At 40.8% G+C, this 22,929-nt stretch overlaps 1 protein-coding gene across 5 annotated transcripts in view; it reads left to right on the plus strand.

Annotated features, from left to right (window-relative positions):
* The window catches only part of DYRK1A (dual specificity tyrosine phosphorylation regulated kinase 1A), a 149,914-nt gene that overhangs the window by 107,849 nt on the left and 19,136 nt on the right, over positions 1-22,929 (plus strand). For 3 of the 5 annotated variants that reach the window (XM_039228685.1, XM_039228679.1, XM_039228657.1), the window contains 6 exons: positions 422-618; positions 6,919-7,038; positions 9,072-9,260; positions 13,387-13,534; positions 17,344-17,630; positions 20,860-21,006. In XM_039228685.1, the coding sequence (XP_039084616.1) occupies positions 499-618; positions 6,919-7,038; positions 9,072-9,260; positions 13,387-13,534; positions 17,344-17,630; positions 20,860-21,006 (1,011 nt within the window). In that variant the 5' untranslated portion in view covers positions 422-498. Of the gene's footprint in view, positions 1-421; positions 619-6,899; positions 7,039-9,071; positions 9,261-13,386; positions 13,535-17,343; positions 17,631-20,859; positions 21,007-22,929 lie in introns of those variants that run through there. The other 2 variants (XM_039228662.1, XM_039228670.1) reach the window with 2 other exon arrangements.

Consider the following 22,929-nt stretch of genomic DNA (forward strand, 5'->3'; position numbering starts at 1 on the left):
GGTCTGGGGGTGCTGGAATACAGATCGCACACACCTGGGGGGTGCAAAGCAGCGTCTCAGTAGCCCTTCTCAAAAAATCAAAGATTTCTTACGTAACTTACAGTTCTCGATGGAAACCTCCTCTGTGAAAATAAGTACTAAGGGGCTGTTAACTCCTATTGCTTTACGAAAAGATGGAAGATTTTCTCCTACCACAGATGTGTAGCCACTCCCCTTAACGACTGTACTTTATACCATTGAATATAGAACCATTGTGTTGAGTATAGTTTTTCGTTTGCAGGGTGCAGTTTTAAAATCTTTTAATATTAGTGAACATCCCAGATCCTAAAGTCTTCATGGAAAGAACTGTCAGCTAGGTCAAAGGATGGGGACACTGGGCTATAAATACATCCTTTCAACCTCGCTTACTGTCTTCTCGTAGGAGGAGAGACTTCAGCATGCAAACCTTCATCTGTTCGGCTCGCACCGTCATTTTCATTCCATGCTGCTGGCCTTCAGATGGCTGGACAGATGCCCCATTCACATCAGTACAGTGACCGTCGCCAGCCAAACATAAGTGACCAACAGGTTTCTGCCTTATCTTATTCTGACCAGATTCAGCAACCTCTCACTAACCAGGTAAGTGCACGGCGTATCCGAAGTGATTTGTTGGGAGTGCGGGTTTATTCCTTAAAATGGTGGAACAGTCAATAGGCAAAAATGGTTTGATGGCTTTCCCTTTTTTGTACCATACACGAGAGTCTGGATCGATGAGATAGGATGTCAGGAAGTTTACGTTAAAAAGTTTGTCAGCTTTTTCTTCTTTGTCTATTCCATGTATTTACAAAAGACTTATAAACCATAGCCACATTCTTTCCTTCTGTAATCGAGAGGGAAAAAGTTACTTTTGAAGAATGTCCGTTAAAATAAAGAAACTGAGAGCTTATTTTTCTAGAAAGGTGGTTAAGTAGAAGAATATAAGTTCTAAGATAACAAGTCAAGATTCCAGACTTAAGCAGAGCGGATTTTATGCTGTTATAAACAACTTCGGTGCACAAGGATCGCAATAAATATGAAACACCTTAAAATGGAGAAGAAAAAAAAGTAATGCAAATTAACCTTGCTGGTCATTTTTAATATTCAGAGTAGAGATTTCAGCGGTTGTTTATAAAATGAACAGTGTAACAGAATAAATACAGAAATCTCTTTGGTATGCACACGTACGTGTGTATTTTGCATATTTCCTGAATTAACTGCATTCACTACATTGATTTTTGGCTGGGGAGAACTTTTGTACTGACGATAGTTGTGGTAAAGTTTCTTTCTCCACTTAGATGGAGGGTGTGAAAACGACTGAAAAAGGCACTTAGGAATTCGGTTGCCCGTTTTTTTAGGCCTTTTCATATACCAGGTGATTATCAAAAACTTGGAAAATTTCAGTTTATTTCTTATACTGGTTTATTTCAAGGAAATGTGTTTTATTTGTAACGCAGTAGTATGTGGTTTTAATGAGCACCTGGCTGTAGTTAAGTAACCTCGTGTTGTGGGGGCACCCCGGTCCATGTTGTAAGGGTTTTATCAGCAGTGGAGCTGGCTTTACATTCATAAAGTACGTATAGCTTGTGAATAGCATTCATAGTTAAGATGAATTATGGCAAGACTTAAGAATATGTTTCACACAGTAAGTTGAGGAGTTGAGTGTTTGAGAATTGGGGCAGTTGGTCCGAATGTTCAAACGTGGAAAGTGTGTGCCAGGGGACGGCTCTGTGGTGCATCCGGAAAACTGTCAAAGCACACTGATTCATTCGCGTTGTACAGCTGACCTTTGGACAACATGGGTTTGAATGACCCAGACCCACTTAGGTGTGGATTTTTTTTTTTTTTTTTTTTTTTGGATAAATAGAGCCTAGTACTGTGAAGGTATTTCCTCTTCCTTACGATGTTCTTACTAGTGGTTTCCATTCTCTAGCTTACTTTATTGTAAGAATAGAGTGCGTGGTGTACAAAATATGTGCTAACTGTTGAGTGGCAGAGCTTCTGGCCAGCAGTAGGCCAATCAGTAACCACATTTTTTTGAGAGTCAAAAGTTACACGTGGGTTTTCAACTGCTCGGGGCCAGTGGTTAGTGTTCCTGACTCCTGTGTTGTTCAGGAATCACTCGTACTTTTACGAAACAGTATGCTTGGACTCGTTTTCTCACTTGTTCAGAAGCAGCCTAGCAGGCAGCATGCCTGTTCGCGATGTTTTACCGCCGGAGGGACCGAGCTCTCGTCTGTGGCTTCTCCAGGCTTTGAAGCCGTAGACTTGGGGGTCCAGCCCGGGTTCTTTCCCCTGAGACACGGTGCCCTTTGTGTTGTATAGCACCTGGCGTCTGTGGAGGGCTAGGACAGATTCCAGTCCTTCAAAGTTATTTTCATGGTTCTATTATTGTAGTAGGTAATTTGGTTAGCACGGTAGCTGTTTTTAGATACAACTGACATCTAATCTGTGGGTTATTTTGAAATAAGAAATAATTCACTTAATATTTCTATTTTTTAGTTATAAAATATTTGAAAGGATTCATATGATTTAGAAAGACTGTCTTTTTTATTTTTATTATTTTTTAAAATTTATTCTGAGAGAGAGAGCAGGAGGGCAGAGAGAGAGAATCCCAAGCGGGCCCTGCATGGTCACTGTCACTGCAGAGCCCAGTGCAGGGCTTGAACTCATGAACAGTGAGATCATGACCTGAGCCAAAACCAAGAGTCGGATGCTTAAGACTGAGCCACCAAGACACCCCCAAAAGACTGTCTTTTAAGTAGCAATATTCAGCCAGGTATTTGTACCAAACCCAGGAGTTTCTGAACCTAATCAGGCAAATTAGAAGAGATTTTTTTTATAAGTGAAGTGTAAAACACTACATCTGTGGGCCAGTGGGGTCTGCAAGTCGTAAGACGTGGGCCCAGTTGTAGGAGTTGAATCTGGTCACATGGCCCTTCTGTCTACTCCTTGAGTATACGATTGGGACCTCAGGCTAAAGTTCTCTAAACTTAAGTCTAGCTGTAAACTTCTATAATTTTATTGTTTGAGTTCTTTTGTTTCTTATTAATCATCCTAGTGGGTTTTTTTTGAGGTTTATTATATAAGTAAATTGAAAAGTACTAACTTTAACATTTTATTTCTGGTTATGTGAGTGGTGTGGTGTGGTTTATACAGATTTTTAAACAGTTTTGTCCAATAGATAAATTTAGGAAGCAAAAGAAATGGAGTAAAAGTAATCATATAAAATTATGCTTGGTGTTGGGAATGCTGAGTCACTTTGGGCTATTAGAATGTTCACATGCCTTCTGCAGTCCTTAGACTAGACTAAGGCATGTCCTACCTGTGCTTTTCAGCTGTTTCAGTAACTCTCAAAATAGCAAGAAAGGCAGAATGTAGTGTTTCTAATTTTTCATTTTTTGTGAAAATATGAGGTAAATATCAATAAAATGGATGGAATAGGAATTATTAAGCTAGAAAGCAATTTTTAAATAAAGTCCCAGAGCTTACACTGTGTAATTTTCTCAAGAAAAAAGTAAATAGTTTGAGCTTTCAGAACTGATTTAAGCAGGAGATGCAAACTACACATTTCTGCACTTTGTGATCTGCGTCTTCACCCAGAGCCGTCCAAGCGCTGTGAGCGCGGGAGTTGGGGGTGGTTTCTCTGGCTCCGGAGCCGGGTAGTTGAGGCAGTGGGAGAGTGGCTCATCCCCTTGCCGTCTAGTTCTGAGGACTCATAGGGAACCCTTGGGACCAGCCGCCTGCAGCCTGATGAGCTCCTTCCCGGCTCCTCTGAACACCAGGGGCTTTCTAGGCGCTGTTGAAGGGAAGAAGGGGCCTTGCTCTGTCCTCTCCATGCTCCTGGCTTTGTGACGACAAGAAGCAGGAAACGGAGAAGATGTCAGACGCTCCGGAATCAGCCTTGAGTCTAGCATAGATGTGTAACTGAGTGTTTGGAAAAGTCAATTGCCTGACTTTGGATTTGTGCTTACAGCAAGCCGTGCAGTATCAAAGCACAGAAGATTTAGCTACCGAGCCTGAAATTGGCGTGGAAGTTAGTGGAGGGAGTGTTACGTAGTTCTTTCCATATAGTTTGAGCACCTGCTCTGTACAAGGTGCCATTTTGAAGCGATGAAATACAGCCTGGCCTGAAGGTTGATTGTGGGCACAATACATCTGGTTTACAGATACAGATGCTCCCGAAGCAGTCACTTCTGTTGCAACAAGTATATAAGAAAAGTCCTGTATTTAGAATTAGCTAAGCAGTTTGGCCTCATGGACAGAGTCGGCCGACTGCGGAAGGGGTTGGTGATACTGTATGAAACGCCGAGCACACAGCACACACTCCTGTCGCGTGCGGGAAAACCATCGCTACTCAGTCCAAATTCCATTCGGGTCCAGTCTCTCGTGTGCCCTGTACATTCGAGATTGTTGTCCTGATTGAGTGATTTGGGTGTTTTGAGTGGGCATAATCGCTTCTGGAAAGATGCGGTCACTGGTTCCATTGTTCAGGTGTTTGAAACGCCAGTGGAATTGTAAATGGGCAAGTTAGGAATTCAAAGACACCCACTTACCGTTTTGGATAAAACTAATTTTAACAGATTCATATGCTTATGTTATTGATGTGTCCTAAGCATGACTCCGTGATGTTGCCCCACAAGTAGCCTAAAAGTGACTCGACCAAGAAGGTAGAATTGACAAATCACAGGAACACGGCTCATCCTCAGGAGACCGTGGAGGGGACGCCACGAGAGATGCAGAGATCTGTGTATGCTCCTAACGTGGCGTAGCAAGCCCTTGCTTCTCGTATTTTATTATCAACGACTTACGTCATTCATTTGTTTCTAACCACAGTCATACCTTCTCTCAAACTTTTCGTAGACTGGTTGAGGTTCTGGAAGACCTGATGGTGGGGCGTAGACGCATTCCAGTGCTCAAAGGATAGTCTTGCTGCGTAAATTCCCTGCATGAGAAAACGTTGCCAGGGTCTTAAAAAAAAAAAAAGAAGGAAATATGTTAAGGCAAACCTTTTTCATCAGCTTAAATGCTTAGAGCATCCATTCACATAAAAATAATTGACATGCTTATTACCAGTATTATCTCTTCATTAAATCATGTCTCCAAGGAACAATATAAGAATAAAATATCCAGTGCATCTCACTGTACCTACTGTTGATATTAGCAAAATAAAACAACATATATTTGAAAAATTAGGTAATTCAGATTTTCCTATTAATTGCTGCTATCTTTGCAGACAAATAGTTCTAACCACCGAAGAGTTTTATGCCCTTAAACTCTATTTGGAACTTCAAGGAGGCAAAGATCATGAGGACAGATAATTAATAGCCTCCTACAGTAATTCAATGAAATTATTACATCTGGGTAATAGCTTTTTAGAGTTTGAGTATAGTGGCAGAGGAACCCGATGTTGATGTTAGTTTTAGAGACCGTGCACCTGGGAAACTTGCCACTATCACTCCCATCTTCTCATTTGAAGGGGATGTGACTCTGATGTCCACTGTCACCTTACAGTCCAACTCTCTCTTCTGTTTGTGTGGGTTGACTTGGTTAATTATCCCAAGACTCCTGACATTTCTGTGAGGCCTTGGTATGATGCATTTGCGGTCTCTCAGCCCCTTGCCTTGACCTGAGTGTCCTTGGAGCAGGGCTGTGCCAGCGGCTTCTGGCAGGAGATCTTAGTGGCGTCAGTGTCTGTGAGAGCTAGACAGGAGCCCCCGATGGCTGGTGATGGTGACTGTGGGCACCTTGAGGCACCTCACTGTTTTGAGGATCCGTTGATTGCCAGAAGCCCTGTTGGGACAGCAGTCCAGGACCATGGGCGCTCTGGTTGAGGCATTCCTGCTCTACGCACAGAGGGTGTCCCTGCTTTATCCCCCATCTGGCAGGAAGCTCACAGCTGAACTCTGACTACCTGTTAGATGATGAAAGGGATGCCATTTAGGATTGGAGGGGGGTTTGTTAATGGAATGTGGTTGAAATTAGTTTTTAAAAGTATTTCATGAGCTTTAAGATGTTCTCTGGAACTTATTTGTGGTCTGCTCCTAGTGTAATTGTAAGTAGAGGTTTTGTTATTATGGATTCATTGGTTGACTCAACGGGTATTTATGAAACGCCTCATATGTGCCCACCACTGTTTTAGGCAAAGAGAATATAACATTGAGCAAAGGAATCTCTCACCTTAGGGAGTTTTTCTTGTAGTGGGAGGAGAAGGGGAAAAATCTAAAACCAGTAAGTGGGTATGTCAGGTGGCGCTGAGTGCTAAGGGGGCAGGGAATGTGGCGGGTAAGCTCGGGCGTGTTACTGGGAAGAGCATGTTTTGTCAAAGAACCAAGTGCACGTTTCGGCCTTGCTTATTACGGAGCGGATGGTCGTCAGAAGGCAGGGTCTGGGGGGTGGGGGGCTGCACGTCTGTAGCGCCGGGCTCCAGTCTTGCCCCACGGCTGCCTTGCTTCGTGAAGCCAGCGGGTCCTGACGCTGTACCCTAGGAAGCTGAAAGTTGGGTTTGTGTTTGTCTTTGTTTTTGCCTTTTGTCAACCACATCGGGCTTTAGGAATAATTCAGAAGAACATTTTCCTTGTATGATGGAGAAGCCCTCTTGGGCAGTATCATGTGCATCTGCCGGACCAGGGGTGGACCTCTGATTGCACTGTTTAATTTGGGGAACAGGCTCGAAAGCTGCAGCTGGCACATTCTCTGCTAATTTCACTTATTTGTTCCAGTGGTCGTCTTCATTGGAATCCAGTCAACAGAGCCAACTGAGAGAGAATGTCTAATCTTCTAATGTAGATGTCTTTTTGTCTTTTTTTTTTTTTTTTAAACACATATACACAGGTTACAGAAGAGAGGGGACTTATACCAGTGCACTATAGTTAAAGTGCTAGTCTTTTCTGTCTATTTAAGGTGATGCCTGATATTGTCATGTTACAGAGGCGGATGCCCCAAACCTTCCGTGATCCAGCAACTGCTCCCCTGAGAAAACTTTCTGTTGACTTGATCAAAACATATAAGCATATTAATGAGGTAAGATGACTGGTTTCTTTTACTAGCGTCTCTTGCAGTAGAGCAGGGAAGAAAAGTTATTCTGTGGCCTTTCTAAGTATAGTAAACGTTATTCCCAGTGATTATAATATTGGTGATTGTTGTGTAAGTTAATGATTTATAGATAATATAATCATGTGAAAGAAAAAAGCTATCTTAACAAGGACAGCAAAAAAATTAGATGATTGTAGGATAACTTCCCTTTTTTCCAAGTTGTATTTAATATATGCTGAGCTCTTATTTCTTATGATAATTCTTTTCTAAAACAAGAAAGGAGAAAGGGAGGGAATAATGCCACTGTAAAATTATGCAGATGTTAGAATTTTGCATAAATTACTATATATCTGTTTCTGGTTTTGCCATGGATGTCAGGAAACTCAGGATATCTGTCTAATATCCAGTGAACAGGCATTTGGCCTAGTTTATTTGATATATCTCTCTGTGGCTTTCAGTTATCTTTTAAATTTTTCTCTGTGTGGTTTTATTGTAAGATATTTGAAAACCTTTTTGGTGGGTGTAAATAGAGTAAAAAATACAGTACTTTGAAGTACTCATTTCAACTTGGCTCTTTGCCTCCAAAAATTATTTTTCTGGTGTCTTAGACCTTTGGCTTGATGGCCATCTGCTTCTAGCCACAACTCTAGCTCTGTAATTAATTAGGAAGTGAGTTTTTCTGGAGAAGAGTGGATGTGCCTGTGCCTCCTTTCCTCTTCATGGGAGCCCTGTATCCTTTCATACTAAAGGCTTTTCCCCTTCCAGCCCTGGAGCCATTTAACCCAAAGGACGTTCTTACACATGTGGACAGTTTTTATCACTTTGATGCCGTGTAGCGCCATGGTTATATTGGCAGTGTGGCCAAGAAGATTGGAATGCACTCAGTGACCATCATTTCTCAGTTGGATGTTGCACACAGTTGTGTTAGGAATGATGTGCCAAACTGGCCTTCGATTATCTGAAAAACCTGATACAGTGTTAACAGCTTATTAATGTCAATTTGTTAATATCTGGGCAATTGTTAACAAAGCCACTGTTAACCTGTGGTGAAACCAAAGTTTCCCAGTAGCATTGCTGAAGCAGGTTTCTAACCATTTTGGCACCTTGTAAACTAGACCTTTTCTGGTGTTATTCTGTGCAGTGTAATTTATAATTTCCTCAGTTAGTTACCAGTAACTTGAACTACTGCCTGTCTACCTGTTGTTTTTTACTGACTTTAGAAACAGTTTTGTAAGAAAAACAGAGAGGAGGAAAAGATCTCAACTGTGATCAGCCACGCAGGATTTATGGCCCTTAGTATGGGGAAGGGGATGGAGTGGCTGGTTTTCATTCATTGTTACAATATTATAGGCTTAAAAACCAGGAATGTCTCAGAGGGCCTTTTGTGTTAGTAAAATTTTAGTTCATACCTATCTAAACTTCCATTTTTAAAACCTTTTGCTTTAAGATCAGATATAAAATTGGGATGGACTGGCAGAGGGTATGCAGGAAGTTGCTAGGAGGATGAAAAAGCTCTTTATTTGGTTTGGCATTTGTTGATGACGTCAGCATCTACACCCCCACCCCACCCCAAATCCCTCATATTATACTGGTACGGGCTGTGCCATCTCATTGTATACAAATTATATCCTAGTTTAAGAAATCAATATAAATCAAACTCTGTTAGTATTCTTGAATGGGCTACTTTAACTAGTCACTTAACATCTATTGATAAGTTGTATAAACAATATAATTTAAAGGTGAATTTCACCGTAGACCTTTTTTAGTGGTTGGTTATGTATCAGTGTGATTATGTAATTCAAATAGCAACTATAGAAAATTCTTTTATTTCATTTTTTTGTATGTGTTATAAGGAATAAAAATTCACTGGTTTCTTCCTGACGGCAGATTTGTCTCATGTATACTCTCTCTTTCTCTTTCTCTCTCACACACACACACTCCTGCACACATATGTGCCGTACCTCTTGCTAACCCCCAAAGATTTAAATTATACAGTTAACACCGGTACATTCTCATTTCAGGTTTACTATGCAAAAAAGAAGCGAAGACACCAACAGGGCCAGGGAGACGATTCTAGTCATAAGAAGGAGCGGAAGGTTTACAATGATGGTTATGATGATGATAACTATGATTATATTGTAAAAAACGGAGAGAAGTGGATGGATCGTTACGAAATTGACTCCTTGATAGGCAAAGGTTCCTTTGGACAGGTAATTTAATGAAAAATGCTGTATTTCCTAAATTAGAGCTTCCTAGTGAATGATGATGTTATATCTTTCCCTCAGTAGTGTTTGTAAATAGACATAGACAACGGGTACGTACGTATTGGGGTTATCATGGGTCTTCATAGTTAGTAAAACTGTATCAGCTCTAAAAACTCCATTAGACTTTCTGTTTCCATACTTATTTTCCAGAGCTAGCAAGTACTTAACTTACTAATACACGAGTTGATCAGAATCACCAACAGGTAGTATTGCCCCTTTCATACGGACTCTGTGTGGTCTCTGGATACCTCTGCGAGAGAGAATTACCTTCCTGTTTGATACTCCTCTTCGAAAAGAAAAAAAGTTCACTTGGCACAGCAGGTGCCCTTGTCACTTTTCTCGAGGCTGGGAAAGCCAGGGGCTGTGCCCTGGGTTTTTCTCTCAGCTTCTCTTCTGTTACCGGGCCTTGAAGTGGGCCGATAGTCTTCGGGGTTCCCTCTTGCTGTTCTCGCAGCACCGGCAGGGCTGATACTGTGACGGGGCAATCGTGATGGAAAGGATCCTGCAGCAGCTTCTAGCAGGAAGAGCGAGGAAGGGGCTCCCCGGTAGAACTCGGGGTTTCTCTTCATTCCTGGCCTCTTCTCCACCCACAGCCCTCCTGTCCTCCCCTGCCCACCCAGCCTCAGTACAGAGCGCAAGTCCCTGAACACGGCAGTCTCTTGCGTCAGCTGTGCTCACACCGAGAGCCGTCACACCTTCGTCCGTGCGCTGTAAAGAAACATGTTCTCCGGCTGTGGCCCGGCCCAGCTGCCCCCACGGGCCGTCCTCTCTCAGCGAGTCCCCGCACTCTGTTTGGTTTGAGGTGTGATGTGCCGTTGACCCCAGTCTCCTTTGCCTTGCACCCTTTGTGTGGTGAGCCTGTTGTTAACCTGCAGTCCAAACACTTCTTCGGGCTTTTCAGTGATGAGGATAGAATGGGGTTCAAGATGACTTTTCCTGAACTACCTGCAAAGAAAAAGTTTTTTGTTTTGTTTTAGAGGTTTTTTTGAAACTGTGGAACCTGCATGCTCCTATTTGCCTATTCCTGCTCTGAGAGAAAGCAAAACAGTGCCCTTTTTCAGCCTGTGAGGAAAGGTTGATCTTGTGCCAGTCTGATCACTCTTGGGACAAAAAATATACGGTGGGCCCTTAGCAGCCACAGGTGTAGACGCAGAGAAATCTCCGCTATTAAACCTGTAAGGAAATACGTACAGGGTTGCTGGAAGGCGTCTGTAACTCCAGTGTGGCTCTTCAAGGCCCTGATGTCACCTGTATAAATTATCTGCCCCTTCCCATTCTCAAACTTTCAAGTAGTTTTGGTAATTGTTCAGAACTCAGGTACCCTTTCCTTGGTTTGTAACCTCTTTTTCTCAGAGTTAGGGATTTCTCAGTGTTTCGGGAGTCCCTCTTTATGAAGTATTATTTCTTTCAGAAGCAGCCTCCTCTCTCTCAGGGTCTCCTAAGAAAAGGCAGGTCTAAGGCCCAGCTTTTAATAAGGCTTCATGCACCCTGGGCCTAGGGGTTTCTAGATCAAGTCTCCGCCTTGAAAATTAGACCACCTGTTCGGGCAGCTGCCTTCAGCAGGACGGTTTTCTAACGTCTGTGTTATCCTCCATGGACGTTGCGCCCTACAGCCGACTTCCTAAATTCCGTTTTCCATTTTTGTTTTTTTGCTTTTCAGTTTTCCCTAAATATGTAGTCTTTGAGTTCAGAGTGATGCTTTTCTCCTCCCCTTCACTTTAATTTCCTCACACTTTAATTCCTAAGAGCAAGTGAGCACAGTTAAACCTTCAAAAACTGAGGCCTGTTGACTTCAGACTCCATGCATCAGGTTAGACTGACGCCTCCCTCAGGCTAAGGTGTGGCCGGTTCAGGACCTGTCACTCACCGGGTAGTGTCTTCCATACTGACTGGATCAGATTTTCTCTGAACTCTGCCAGATCCTTATCAAATAAGGTGTTCCTTCATTTCTTTAGCCAATGGTTAGGAGTCCTGATTGCACAGTGAAATCTGCCAGGGAGCTTTGGGGGTGGGTTAGGGGGGAGGGCGTTGGGGGAAAAGGACCGGTGCCTGGGCTCTAAACCAGTTAAACCAGAATCTCTGTGGCCAGATTCTGCACGTTTGTGTTTTTTCAAGCTGCCTGTTGAATGAGTAACTCAGGGTCAGAAACCATTGCTTTAGCATCTAGCTGGTTAACTATTTGCTAAGTCAGTAAATAGTTGGGCCCCTGTTAGTGGCCTTTGTCCTGGAGACCATTAGCATCTGCGCGCAGAGCTGCAGCTCCTGGTGCGGTCAGTATAGTCAGTGAAACAGAAGAATATCAAAACCGCTCGGTCAGATGTTTACAGGGGTAGCCTCTGATTTTAAAGACAATAGATAGTGTGTTTTAGAATGGGGTGAAACCAGAAATAACTACAGTTTTCATTCCAAGTTTGTTTTAATAAGTTTATTTATTTTTTGAGAGAGACAGAGATGGCGAGGTGGCAGAGAGAAAGAGAGAGGGAGAGATAGAGAATCCCAAGCAGGCTCTGTGCTGCCAGTACGGAGCCTGATGTGAGGCTTGAACTCACGAAACCTCGAGATCATGACCTGAGCCGAAACCAAGAATCAGACGCTTAACCAACTGAGCCGACCTGGAGCCCCTCCAAGTTTGATTTTAAGTGGACGATTTATAATCTATCACTGACAATGTATTTAACCTTGACTGATGTAAATCTTGGAACATGCATTCTGTTCTCTTACTCTCTTTCTGCTGGTACTCAGCCTCCACATGGAATCACTTGCAGTTCTGCTTACAGCTCCAGGCTTTCTGCCTGTGTGAGAAAGTGTATAAAACTCTTAACCTGTTCAGATTATATATATATATGTATTAGAAATACAAATTAACATTTAATCAGAGTGCTCTTTCTGATTTGTGGTTAGTTTTACCAGTGTATTGATTTCCTGATTCTTAAAAAATGTTTATTTATTTTGTGTGTGTGTGAGAAAGAGATAGAGCTTGAGTGGGGGAGGGGCAAGGAGAGGGGGAAAGAGAAAATCCCAAGCAGGCTCAGTGCTGTTGGCCCAGAGCCCGACTTGGGGCTTGATCTCACAAATTGTGAGACCCTGACCTGAGCCAAAATCAAGAGTTAGATGCTTCTGACTAAGCCACCCAGGCGCCCCTGACTTTGTAATTTTTATGTAAATCTCTTTTCTAATAATATGAAACTCCTTTTAAATGAGTGAAATTAAGATGAGAGGTGTCAATGGTGATTTGCTCATGAATACTCCACTTCCCTTAGCATTGATTCCTATGTTAAAACTATCAAAATCCGCTAACTGTGGCTTTTAACTTGTATCATGGAACTTTCTTGGTAATTTGTATTAGATTTGTTTTTTTTAATGTAAACTTAGTCTTTTGTTATATACCAGTGTTTATGAAAATCTAATTTAAGGTTAGGAAGTTTTCGACATTTTTCAAATGACTCAGCCTTATTTTAAATATTTTACATGAGGGGCGCCTGGGTGGTTCAGTCAGTTGAGTGTCTGACGTTGGCCCAGGTCATGATCTCATAGTTTGTGGGTTTGAGCCCCATGTCGGGCTTTGTGTTGACAGCGTGGAGCCTGCTTCAGATCCTCTGTCTTCCTCTCTGTCGCTCTTCCACTCATGCGTATTCTCTCTCAAAAATATTTTTAAAAACCTTTAAAAAGTAAGTAATTTACACATATACTTGAGATTTAAACCAGGTTTTTCTCCCACTAGAAGGTTAAAATAATTGTTTTATAATGTTATTTAGTAAAAAAGGTAAAAAAACCAAATCATTTGTCAAGATTTAGAATTTGTTTCTGGAGAAGGGAGTTAATCTAGCTTTTGTTAAGAAGCTTTTGTTAAGAAGGCGATATTGTGGAAATAGTGTATGGGTACAAAGGAAATTTAACTGAAAAGATTGACTTAAAGTTGTAAAGTAGTAAATGGATGATACTGAGTGGAAACAAACAGGACCTCTTAGGGAGATCAGAAGACTGAGAATTAGGTAAATATACAGTTAAAGTGTGGAATGTTGTGAAATTGTTGCCATTAATGGAGAATTATTCATCTTTTTTTCTCTTCTAGGTTGTAAAAGCATATGATCGTGTGGAGCAAGAATGGGTTGCCATTAAAATAATAAAGAACAAGAAGGCTTTTCTGAATCAAGCCCAGATAGAAGTGCGACTTCTTGAGCTCATGAACAAACATGACACTGAAATGAAATACTACATAGGTAAACATACAGGCAAACAAAGCCATGTGCCCTCACATGGACCAGAAGTTTGAGTTCATGGTTATTTTTGAATGAAAATATGTTGATTTTTAAAGTGATGTTAAAAATTCAACTGTTTATTTCTGTTGGAGGACACAGATTTATTTAAGTTACTTGATCTGGCAGTAATATTCTAAATCTTGGGGAATGTGCATTCCTCTTGGTGTATAATTTAGAAACACAAGAATAGTATCATGTTTTGCACTGTACCAGTGCCATTTGTTTTTCTCTAATGATGCACTTTATCCAGGGGTCCTCTTTTTGGGAACTTTAACTGTTTCTCATACAGCTCAGAAATTAGAAGTAAGCTAAGTACAACATAATAATACAACTGGCTGTGGAATGTCAAGTTCTCAGACTCCTCTTCAGGCTGTTTGTCAGGTTGACAGCATTAGAAGCTGTTAGGACTTACTACGACAGGAAAGAGGTCATAGCCACCATTTCTTGTACTCCTATTCCTTGTGCTTTTCTTCATCATCCGTAGGAGAGCAGTCCTGTAAGGAAAGTGGTGGAATCTTTATATTATAGACCGTTTTTACAAAGAGTAACATGCCCAGGATCACAAGGACTCTGCAGCTAGCTTCTGAGTCCACCTCTGCCTCAGTCTAGGCCCTGTTTGCTTCCTTGTCTTATAGTATTTTTCCTGAAAACAAAAAAGAAAAATGATGGAAATAGTGGAGTCTAGGGTCAGTTGATACATGAGCACAACATCTAAATGTACCTTCTTTGCTACTGTTCTCAGTCAAATGTAAGATGCCAGGGATGTAAGATCCCATTATTTTATGTGCCAAGAAACAAATTGCTACCAAGTATAAATATAAAATACCATCAAGTTTTAAGATTGAGACCTTAGGATCAGCTAACTATACAAGTTTCTGTTAGGCATGTATACATAGCAACTCATTTTCAGAAATGCTGGCTGTCTTGATAAACATGAGGTTAAATTTTAGTTAACAAAACCCTTTTTACGAATAAGTGGCATTATGATTCTTTAGTCTGTCCAGAATATTGGGAACAAAAAATGGATGTTTAAAGGTGTAAGGTTCAGATACCAAGATCAGATTTCCTTTATGAAACAGCCTTCATTCCCTAGTGTTACGGTAAAATGGCCTTAATATTATTAATTTTTCTTAATTTCTTCTCTGTAGAGAAAATCTGATATAATACATAGTAATAACATTTGTATTTAAAAACTTTTTTTTTTAAGGTTTATTTTTTATTTTTGAGAGAGAGAACATAAACTGGAGAGGGGCAGTAACAGAGGGAGACGCAGAATCCAAAGTAGGCTCCAGGCCCTGAGCTGTCAGCACAGAGCCCGACGTGGGGCTCAGACCACAAACCGTGAGATCATAACCTGAGTCAAAGTCAGACGCTTAATCAACTGAGCCACCAGGCTTCCCTAAAACCTTTCATACTCACTGAACATTTGCTGTTCAGTGTCAGTTATAACTTGTGTAAATTTGAGCCTGTTTTCATTCAAGGGGCTTAGAAGCTCAAGAAGGGCATTCGAAGGGTACTTGACTTACAAAGTAATCTCTGAACACCTTCCTTCTCACTCTTTTGTGTTGTGTTTTGAGTGTTTGCTTAAGTAGTAAGAGAAAATGGTGATAGCATTGCTATAACATTTTAATTCTGCCTTACTGAAAGAAAACATGGCAGATTTATAGTAAGTATTCAGTAAATGTTAGCTACTCAGTTGTATATAATGGCTGTCAGTTTTGTTTTTAATAAACTGATTTAATGATTATTAATGGCATTAATCACTATAGATGCTTTTTGGATGAGTTTTTTAAGTATTTAGGAAGGTGGTGAATGCACAGTGTCTCAAGAAACAGGCTCTATATTAGAAAACAAGCAAAAACTTTAGAATTAGACATAGCCCTGCCAGGAGAATTGATAGTTAAATTTAAGATATCTCAAAGTCATTTTGCTCTTTTATGATGTCAGTAACTTAATTTGGTTTTGAAGTGTTGATAAGTATAATTTATTCTAATGAGTTTATAGTCCTAAGTCTTTGAGACTTGAAACAAATCTTCTTAACCATGTAGCATAAATGCTCACCTAGATTATTTGGTGTCTGTTATGGTCTAGTTAAAATTTCCAATTGAAGTTTAGAACAAAGTCTTGCTGACCCTCAACAAAAGTTGAGTTAAAAAGATAACAATATCCCTAAAGTTCAGTGAAAAAGATAATAAATATACTTGGGTGTGAGCTTTCTTTAACAGTGTCTTTAGTGCTCAGCCCATTGTAGGTACTCAGTGAATAGTGATTTGGAAAGTCATGTGAAATAACTGGATTGATCTTCATTCAAAGAACTTTCTAATCACAGAGCTTCTTAAAGGAATTTCTGCAATTACACCGGAATTTTGACATCAGTTATTTCTTACATTCTTTTTGTGGCTACTGCTTCATCAAAATCAAAACTCTTGACTATGTCTCTGGGTGTCTCATTGCATTTGGAGCTCTATTTGTAGTATTAAACCTGTGAACTTCACTGATTAAGAGCACCTATTATACATTCTTAGGTAACCGTCAAGGATTCTTTTTATTTGCAGAGTGTTGAGTTACTATAGACTCCTATAGGGCAGTGTGGGGTTTGTGTTAGCACGTGTCCCAGCTTTGGATCGTATGTATCAAGAGTGACATGAAGCCAGTGCTGACGGGCCCTGCTCCTGGGGAGGCCGTTCAGGACTGCTACCAGGACCACACAGCGTGTCCCTTGCTCTCAGGGACCAGATGTCGAATATCATCATAGTTATTCCAGATAGATCTGTAGAGAAACCTCTGTTTTTATGAAACTAAGAGGCCAAAATGAGGGTAACCTTGACAGATGGTGGGTTTTATGTCATTCCAGTTGAGTTTCAGGTGTTGAATTTGGTATATGTAAGAATTTTATAGTGAAGGGCAGCACTTTATTGAATGACCTCATCTGATGTGCAATCAGTGTTGGTACTAAAAGCACAATCTTTGAAGCAGTTTAGTGTGGATTAAGCCTTTTTAGAGGGTCAACAGTGATCGCATATAATGGCTTCTACAGCCCTTTTTTCTTCATTCGTAAGCCTATTTGTAATTTCTTCTTGTGATTGGGCTTTATTTTCAAGTTTTCCCAAACCTTCAGTTGTGCACAGGACATTCCATATACCATTTTGATGAACATAATAAAATGCCTTGATTATAAACTATAATTCTTGTAAAGCATGCCTTTCAGATACTTGCTGTATTTGCCTAAAAGAAAAAGATCTATGCCTGCCTTAGACAGTTGTTACAGGAAATTACTAGTGACATGTGAGGCTCAGCAAAGCAGAATGTGGGCCTATATCAGAGCCGCCTACCGCAGTGCGGTCATAACCTGGAGATCCCAGTGGGTGGGGCTTAGATGAACTTGTGAGGTTGGGCTCTCGGAATAAAAAATGCCTTCTCGTAGAAGTGAGCAGAAAGTTCCTGAAGTATTCTCAGTATTGTCTGTCAGTTGGCTACACGTGTTTTCAGACCTGGTTTCATTTTTTTTAAACTAAGCATTTTGGTGATACTTCTCACAGTATAGTGCTTATTGGCAGGCACCACACCTGAATTAACAGCAGATGAACAGTTGAGAAATTCCTGACTGGTTAGAATGTGCTATTAGTGCAGAATGCCCATCTCTAAATCTTAACTTGGTTTTCCTCTACATTTGACATGGAAATGTTGTTGATTGTTTGAGAGTTCATGCATACATTATTCTCATTTTGTTGGGATATATAATTTAAAATGAAACTTGTTTTCTCTTTCAGTGCATTTGAAACGCCACTTTATGTTTCGAAACCATCTCTGTTTAGTTTTTGAAATGCTGTCCTACAACCTCTATGACTTGTTGAGGAACACCAATTTTCGAGGTGTCTCTCTGAACCTAACACGAAAGTTTGCACAACAGATGTGCACCGCACTGCTGTTCCTCGCGACTCCAGAACTTAGCATCATTCACTGTGACCTAAAACCTGAGAATATCCTTCTTTGTAACCCCAAACGCAGTGCAATCAAGATCGTTGACTTCGGCAGTTCTTGTCAATTGGGGCAGAGGGTGAGTATATTTCAGGACTTGTGAATTAAAGGAGAATTAGGTAAAAACAGTGTGGGTAGATACTTAAGATGTTGTTAATGTGTATACAATTCGGAGGTAATCACAGCATGGTTATCTTTAAAATATGCTGCCTGAATCACATTGTGTTGAAACTGATTTTGGGGAAGTATCTCCTAAAATGCAAATAGTAAGGTTTTGAATTAGAAGGTATTGGTTTTTGAAAATGGGGTTTAGACACACTGAGATACCACCTCACGCCAGTCAGAGTGGCTAAAATGAGCAAATCAGAGAACTCTAGATGCTGGCGAGGATGTGGAGAAACGGGCACCCTCCTACACTGTTGGTGGGAATGTAAACTGGTACAGCCCCTCTGGAAAACAGTGTGGAGGTTCCTCAGGAAACTAACAATAGAACTCCCCTATGACCCAGCAATAGCACTGCTAGGAATTTACCCAAGGGATACAGAAATGCTGATGCATAGGAGCACATGTACCCCAATGTTCATAGCAGCACTCTCCACAATAGCTAAAACATGGAAAGAGCCTAAGTGTCCATCAACAGATGAATGGATCAAGAAGATGTGGTTTATCTATACCATGGAATACTACATGGCAATGAGAAACAATGAAATCTGGCCATGTGTAGCAACATGGATGGACCTGGAGGGTGTTATGCTGAGCGAAATAAGTCAGGCAGAGAAGGACAAATATCATATGTTTGCATGTATAGGAGGATTAGGAGGAACTTGACGGAGGACCAAGGGGGAGAAGAAGGGGGGAAATGGTGGGGGAAAGGGAGAGAGGCAAACCATGAGAGACTCTTGAATGCTGACAAAAACTGAGGACTGATGGATGTGGGGGGGGGGGCATGGAGGAGGGCACTTCGGGGATGAGCACTGAGTGTTATGTGGAAACTAATTTGACAATAAACTATTTGTAAAAAAAAAAGAAAAAAGAAAATGGGGTTTAGAAAATTATATGTGTGCCTAAAAGAGAGAATAGGAGATGAGTGAATTAAGTATTTAACATGAGTTGTGTATTTTCCAAGGAGAGGCTTTAGTATAAATTTGGGGGGATATTCCAATACTAGAGCATTGAATTCTTGCTGTGAAATATTTCTCTAAAGATCAAGATACATGTTTTTCTTCACTGATAAGTTAAAAAAAAAATACAGGTAATTTTGCATTCCACATGGTGATCTAGTATAGAACTTACACAGTTGGTTAGTATACTTTTGTTGATAAATAAGTTTAAATCTTTTTTTCCCTGTGTAAATTCTGAGACATGTCCAAACTGGTTTTCCTCAGACTGCTAAAAACAGACCTGTCTATAGCAATAAATAGATTTAGATTTGCTGGTTTAAGAAAGCAGATTTTTCCTGCTATTCTTTTTAGCATCAGGAAAGCTACCCTTAACAGCGGGTTTTGCATCTGAAATAGAAGTGATAGGTCGCTCTCTTCTTGAAAGGAAATCAGATCATCATTTGTTTAATATTTTACTCATTTCAGACACTGGTCCTATTTACTTGAAAGTATTGAAACTGCACCTCTTTGGGGCGAGGGGAAAGGCCACAACTCACATTCGGATACTGTTTCATGTTGGCTTCCCGCTTCTTGTTTTTCCCAATTAGATTTCTTATCCTGTGTAATATTTTCCCGTGTTTTAAACATGGCTGGTTCATTTAATCACTGAAGTTCACAGCCAGTTAACAGGACTATCTGGCTTTTCGTCACTTTCTACAGCTTGTCTTAAGGTAGCGGTGGGAAGAATAAGTTTGCAGTTTCAGATGCCCCTGAAAATCAAGAGATGTGCGTAGTTGTTGATTGGGATAAAGTAGATTGTGAATGGGAAATACACGGCCATCTTGAAAGTCATTTGAATAGATTTAGATTTGGAAAATTTCTCCCCCCACCTCCCACCGTTAAACCTAAATCCTATGTTGTGGTCTAATATCAAACACTACTCTGCCTCTCCAGCCGAACTGAGACAACTATCCCTTTAGCTCCATGAGGTTTCAACTCCGTGAGCGCGTCAGATTAGAGTGAGAGATCCTTTCTAAGATGCACGCGCAGCGGCCCTACCCCGCACCTGCGGGTTCAGTCTCAGAAGGTGGCAGGGCAGGCGTGTTTCAGGGGATTTTGGTGCACAGCGTTAGAGGTGGCCCCGCCGCTGCTTTGACCAAACCGAATAGGTGAGTGACAGACGTAAGCTGCGAGGTAAGACGCTTTCAGAAGTAGGGAGACTTCGGAGCTCACCAGTGCTGTTGGCCTTCCACAAACTTGGAAATGTAATACTTCTTTCCTGTCCCTTTGAATTTCACTTTCTTCTTCCTGCCAAGGCCTTAGGTTTGGGGTTGATCTGCGTTTGGGGGCGTCACATTATTCTTGGAGACTTGGCTGGAGTTTTAGGTGGAAGCCACAAAAGCATTCATGAGAGAGCACCACGCCGCTGGCCACCTAATTTGAGTGTCAAGTGTGAGGGTTTAGTTAGGATTTTGTTTCTTTCTCTTTTTGAATAAAACTTTCTTTGCTTTCATGATACTCCTAGTATAAATTTATAATGGCTGGAAAGGAATTGGTCTCTCAAGACATTCTCAGATTACTTCATTGAAAGTTATCCATTTCAAGATTTTTTCCCCTAAGAATTCTCAAACTGACGGGGAAGGGGGACAGGGCAGAGAAGAAGCGGTTGATCAGAAATGACTCCCAGTTGAATTATATATGGCTGTGTTTCTCAGATTTATCTGTGAAACTAGTATAGTAACAGACGTCTGAATTTTCATTTACATTGTACTGAGTTTATTTGACTTAATGCTGAAATACATTCTTTAGGTTAGTTAAAATACAATTTAGTCCTTAAATGAATGGTAAACCAGGAGCTATCCATGACAGGAAAGATTAGTAGGGAGACACTATTCTCAATAAAGTTTCTTTTTCTAATAAAGCCTAATTGTTTTAAGGTGTATCTTGATTGCCAGTTCAGATTGGACTAGATGGAAGCGCTTGAATTGTATGTATTGCATTTCACAGTCAGATTAACCACTCTCTTGAAATGTTTAGTTGTTTAAATGATATTTGTAGTATGAAGTCGAAATTGGTAAATGGAGCGCAAACTTAGGAGTTAGCCATTTATTTTTTCTGTTGATATTAGAGAAACGTTCTTAATTCAGTGTTGAGCACAATTAAGCCAAACTTATGTTGGAATTAATACGATATTGCAATATATTTCAGATATACCAGTATATTCAGAGTCGCTTTTATCGGTCTCCAGAGGTGCTACTGGGAATGCCTTACGACCTTGCTATCGACATGTGGTCCCTTGGGTGTATTTTGGTTGAAATGCACACTGGAGAACCTCTGTTCAGTGGAGCCAATGAGGTAGGTGATGGTTGTGTCTCAGTTCTGTTTCTGTTTTCATAAGTTCCTTTTGTTTTTCGTCTGTGACCATGTAATCTTAAAATTTTTTCAGGAAGAGATGTCTGCTTGTAATCAAGTTAAATGTTCAGATGTTGGGTCAGTTTTGAATTTACATTATCCATTAAAATTTTTTTCAATTATTGTAATGATGAGTTTAGGATTTTGAGATGGGAAGTGAGATCTTTTCATCTGCTGATAAGGAAAACAATAAGTCCGGCTAGAAAATGTTAAGCATTTTGGTTTAACTTTTACAGATTTTAAGTATAACATAACAGAAGATAATAAGTAAAGGCATGAGGGCCACTCTGAAAACAGTGTCAACATCGCTGTAAATTTTGAGAGTGTGATTTAGAATTTAAGAAGTGATGACCGGTAACCTTGGTGGATATTTGATCTGAATTGTTTATTTTTAATTTTTTAAAAAATGTTTTATTTACTTTAGAGACAGAGATAGAGACATCATGAGCAGGGGAGGGTCAGAGAGAGAGGGAGACACAGAATCTGAAGCAGGCTCCAGGCTCTGAGTTGGCTGTCAGCACAGAGCCTGATGCGGGGCTTGAACCCACAAACCATGAGATCATGACCTGAGCGAAAGTCGGACACTTCACCGACTGAGCCACCCAGGCGCCCCTGATCTGAATAATTTAGAGTGAATTAGGATGATAGAATTTTAGAGCTACAGACCGTGTGTAATTCTTCTGGTTCATGGATTTTCGAAAGGTGTTTGAAATTCAGAAGCGGTGCGTAGGTGGGCATGGGGAGAAGCCATGCTCTCTTGTGGTCAGAGGAATCAGACTTTCATTGGCTTTAAAACCTTGTGGGTTTTTTGTTTTTTAAAGAATAGTTAACCATTGCAGGTGTTGATCAGTCCATGCATTTATGAATAAGAAATAAAAAAGACCATGACTTACACAGGGTTATAGAGCTGTTAATATGGCGTCAGAAACTTATGCCTTCCATCCTTTTCGTTCACTTGAACTGCAGGAGTAGTGAGCTACTCTTGGGCAGTGACTGGCGTAGTGTGTGTTTGGTATTGTTTTGTTATCCTTAATATTACCCTATAAATCAGTGTCTTTTTCATGACCTTAAACAGCATTAAATTCTGTGTTATTAATTACATTATAACTGAAATATAATAAAATATAACTATATTTCGTTAAATCATGTGAAACTTCAGTGGCTTCCATCTCACTCATTGTAAAAGTCAAGTCCTTTGAGTGGTTCGAAAACCCCCTGCTCCCTCTGACTCCTGCGTTCTCTCTCTCTCACCTTGCGCTGGTCTCTGGACCAGCAGGCAGCCTTACTCTGTGGTCCCTTGGAAACAGTAGCCACAGGCCCGTACTGCTCAGGCCTTTGCATTGGTTCTTCCCCGTTCCTGAAATGCCCTTTCCCCCGGTAGCACTTGGCTCCTTCCCTCCCTGCCTCGGGTCCCTGCTGTCATACCCTCTTCTTGGTGACACCCTGTTTTCGGTTGCAGTGCCCCTTCTCACCCTCCATCCTTACTTCCTTCATAGTTCTTCCTCGTCATCTGACATAATGTATTTCACTATGTTATTTGTTCGTTAGTGATCTCTTTCCCTATCGTATAAACTCTTTGGTGGGGACTTTTATCTGTTTTGTCTACTGCTATGTTCTACCGAGCGTTGTTTCTAGCATTAGGAGACACTTGGTATTTGAGTGAATGAATTGGCACTTAAAAAAAGACTTTATTTGGTCCACATTTTATTAAGCCTCTGGGATTATTTTGGGTGGTTGTATGATTTTATGTGTTTATTTGTTTAATTGTCTTCCCTTCCCTGCCCTGTGTGGAATGTTGGGCTCCAGAAGGGCAGGGACTTTATCTCTTTTGTTCATTATTGTGTGCACAATGCCTAAGAGGAGTGC

Source organism: Hyaena hyaena, unplaced genomic scaffold, assembly GCF_003009895.1.
Source record: "Hyaena hyaena isolate Hyena2069 unplaced genomic scaffold, ASM300989v1 scaffold_2, whole genome shotgun sequence".
Taxonomy (NCBI): Eukaryota; Metazoa; Chordata; class Mammalia; order Carnivora; family Hyaenidae; genus Hyaena; species Hyaena hyaena.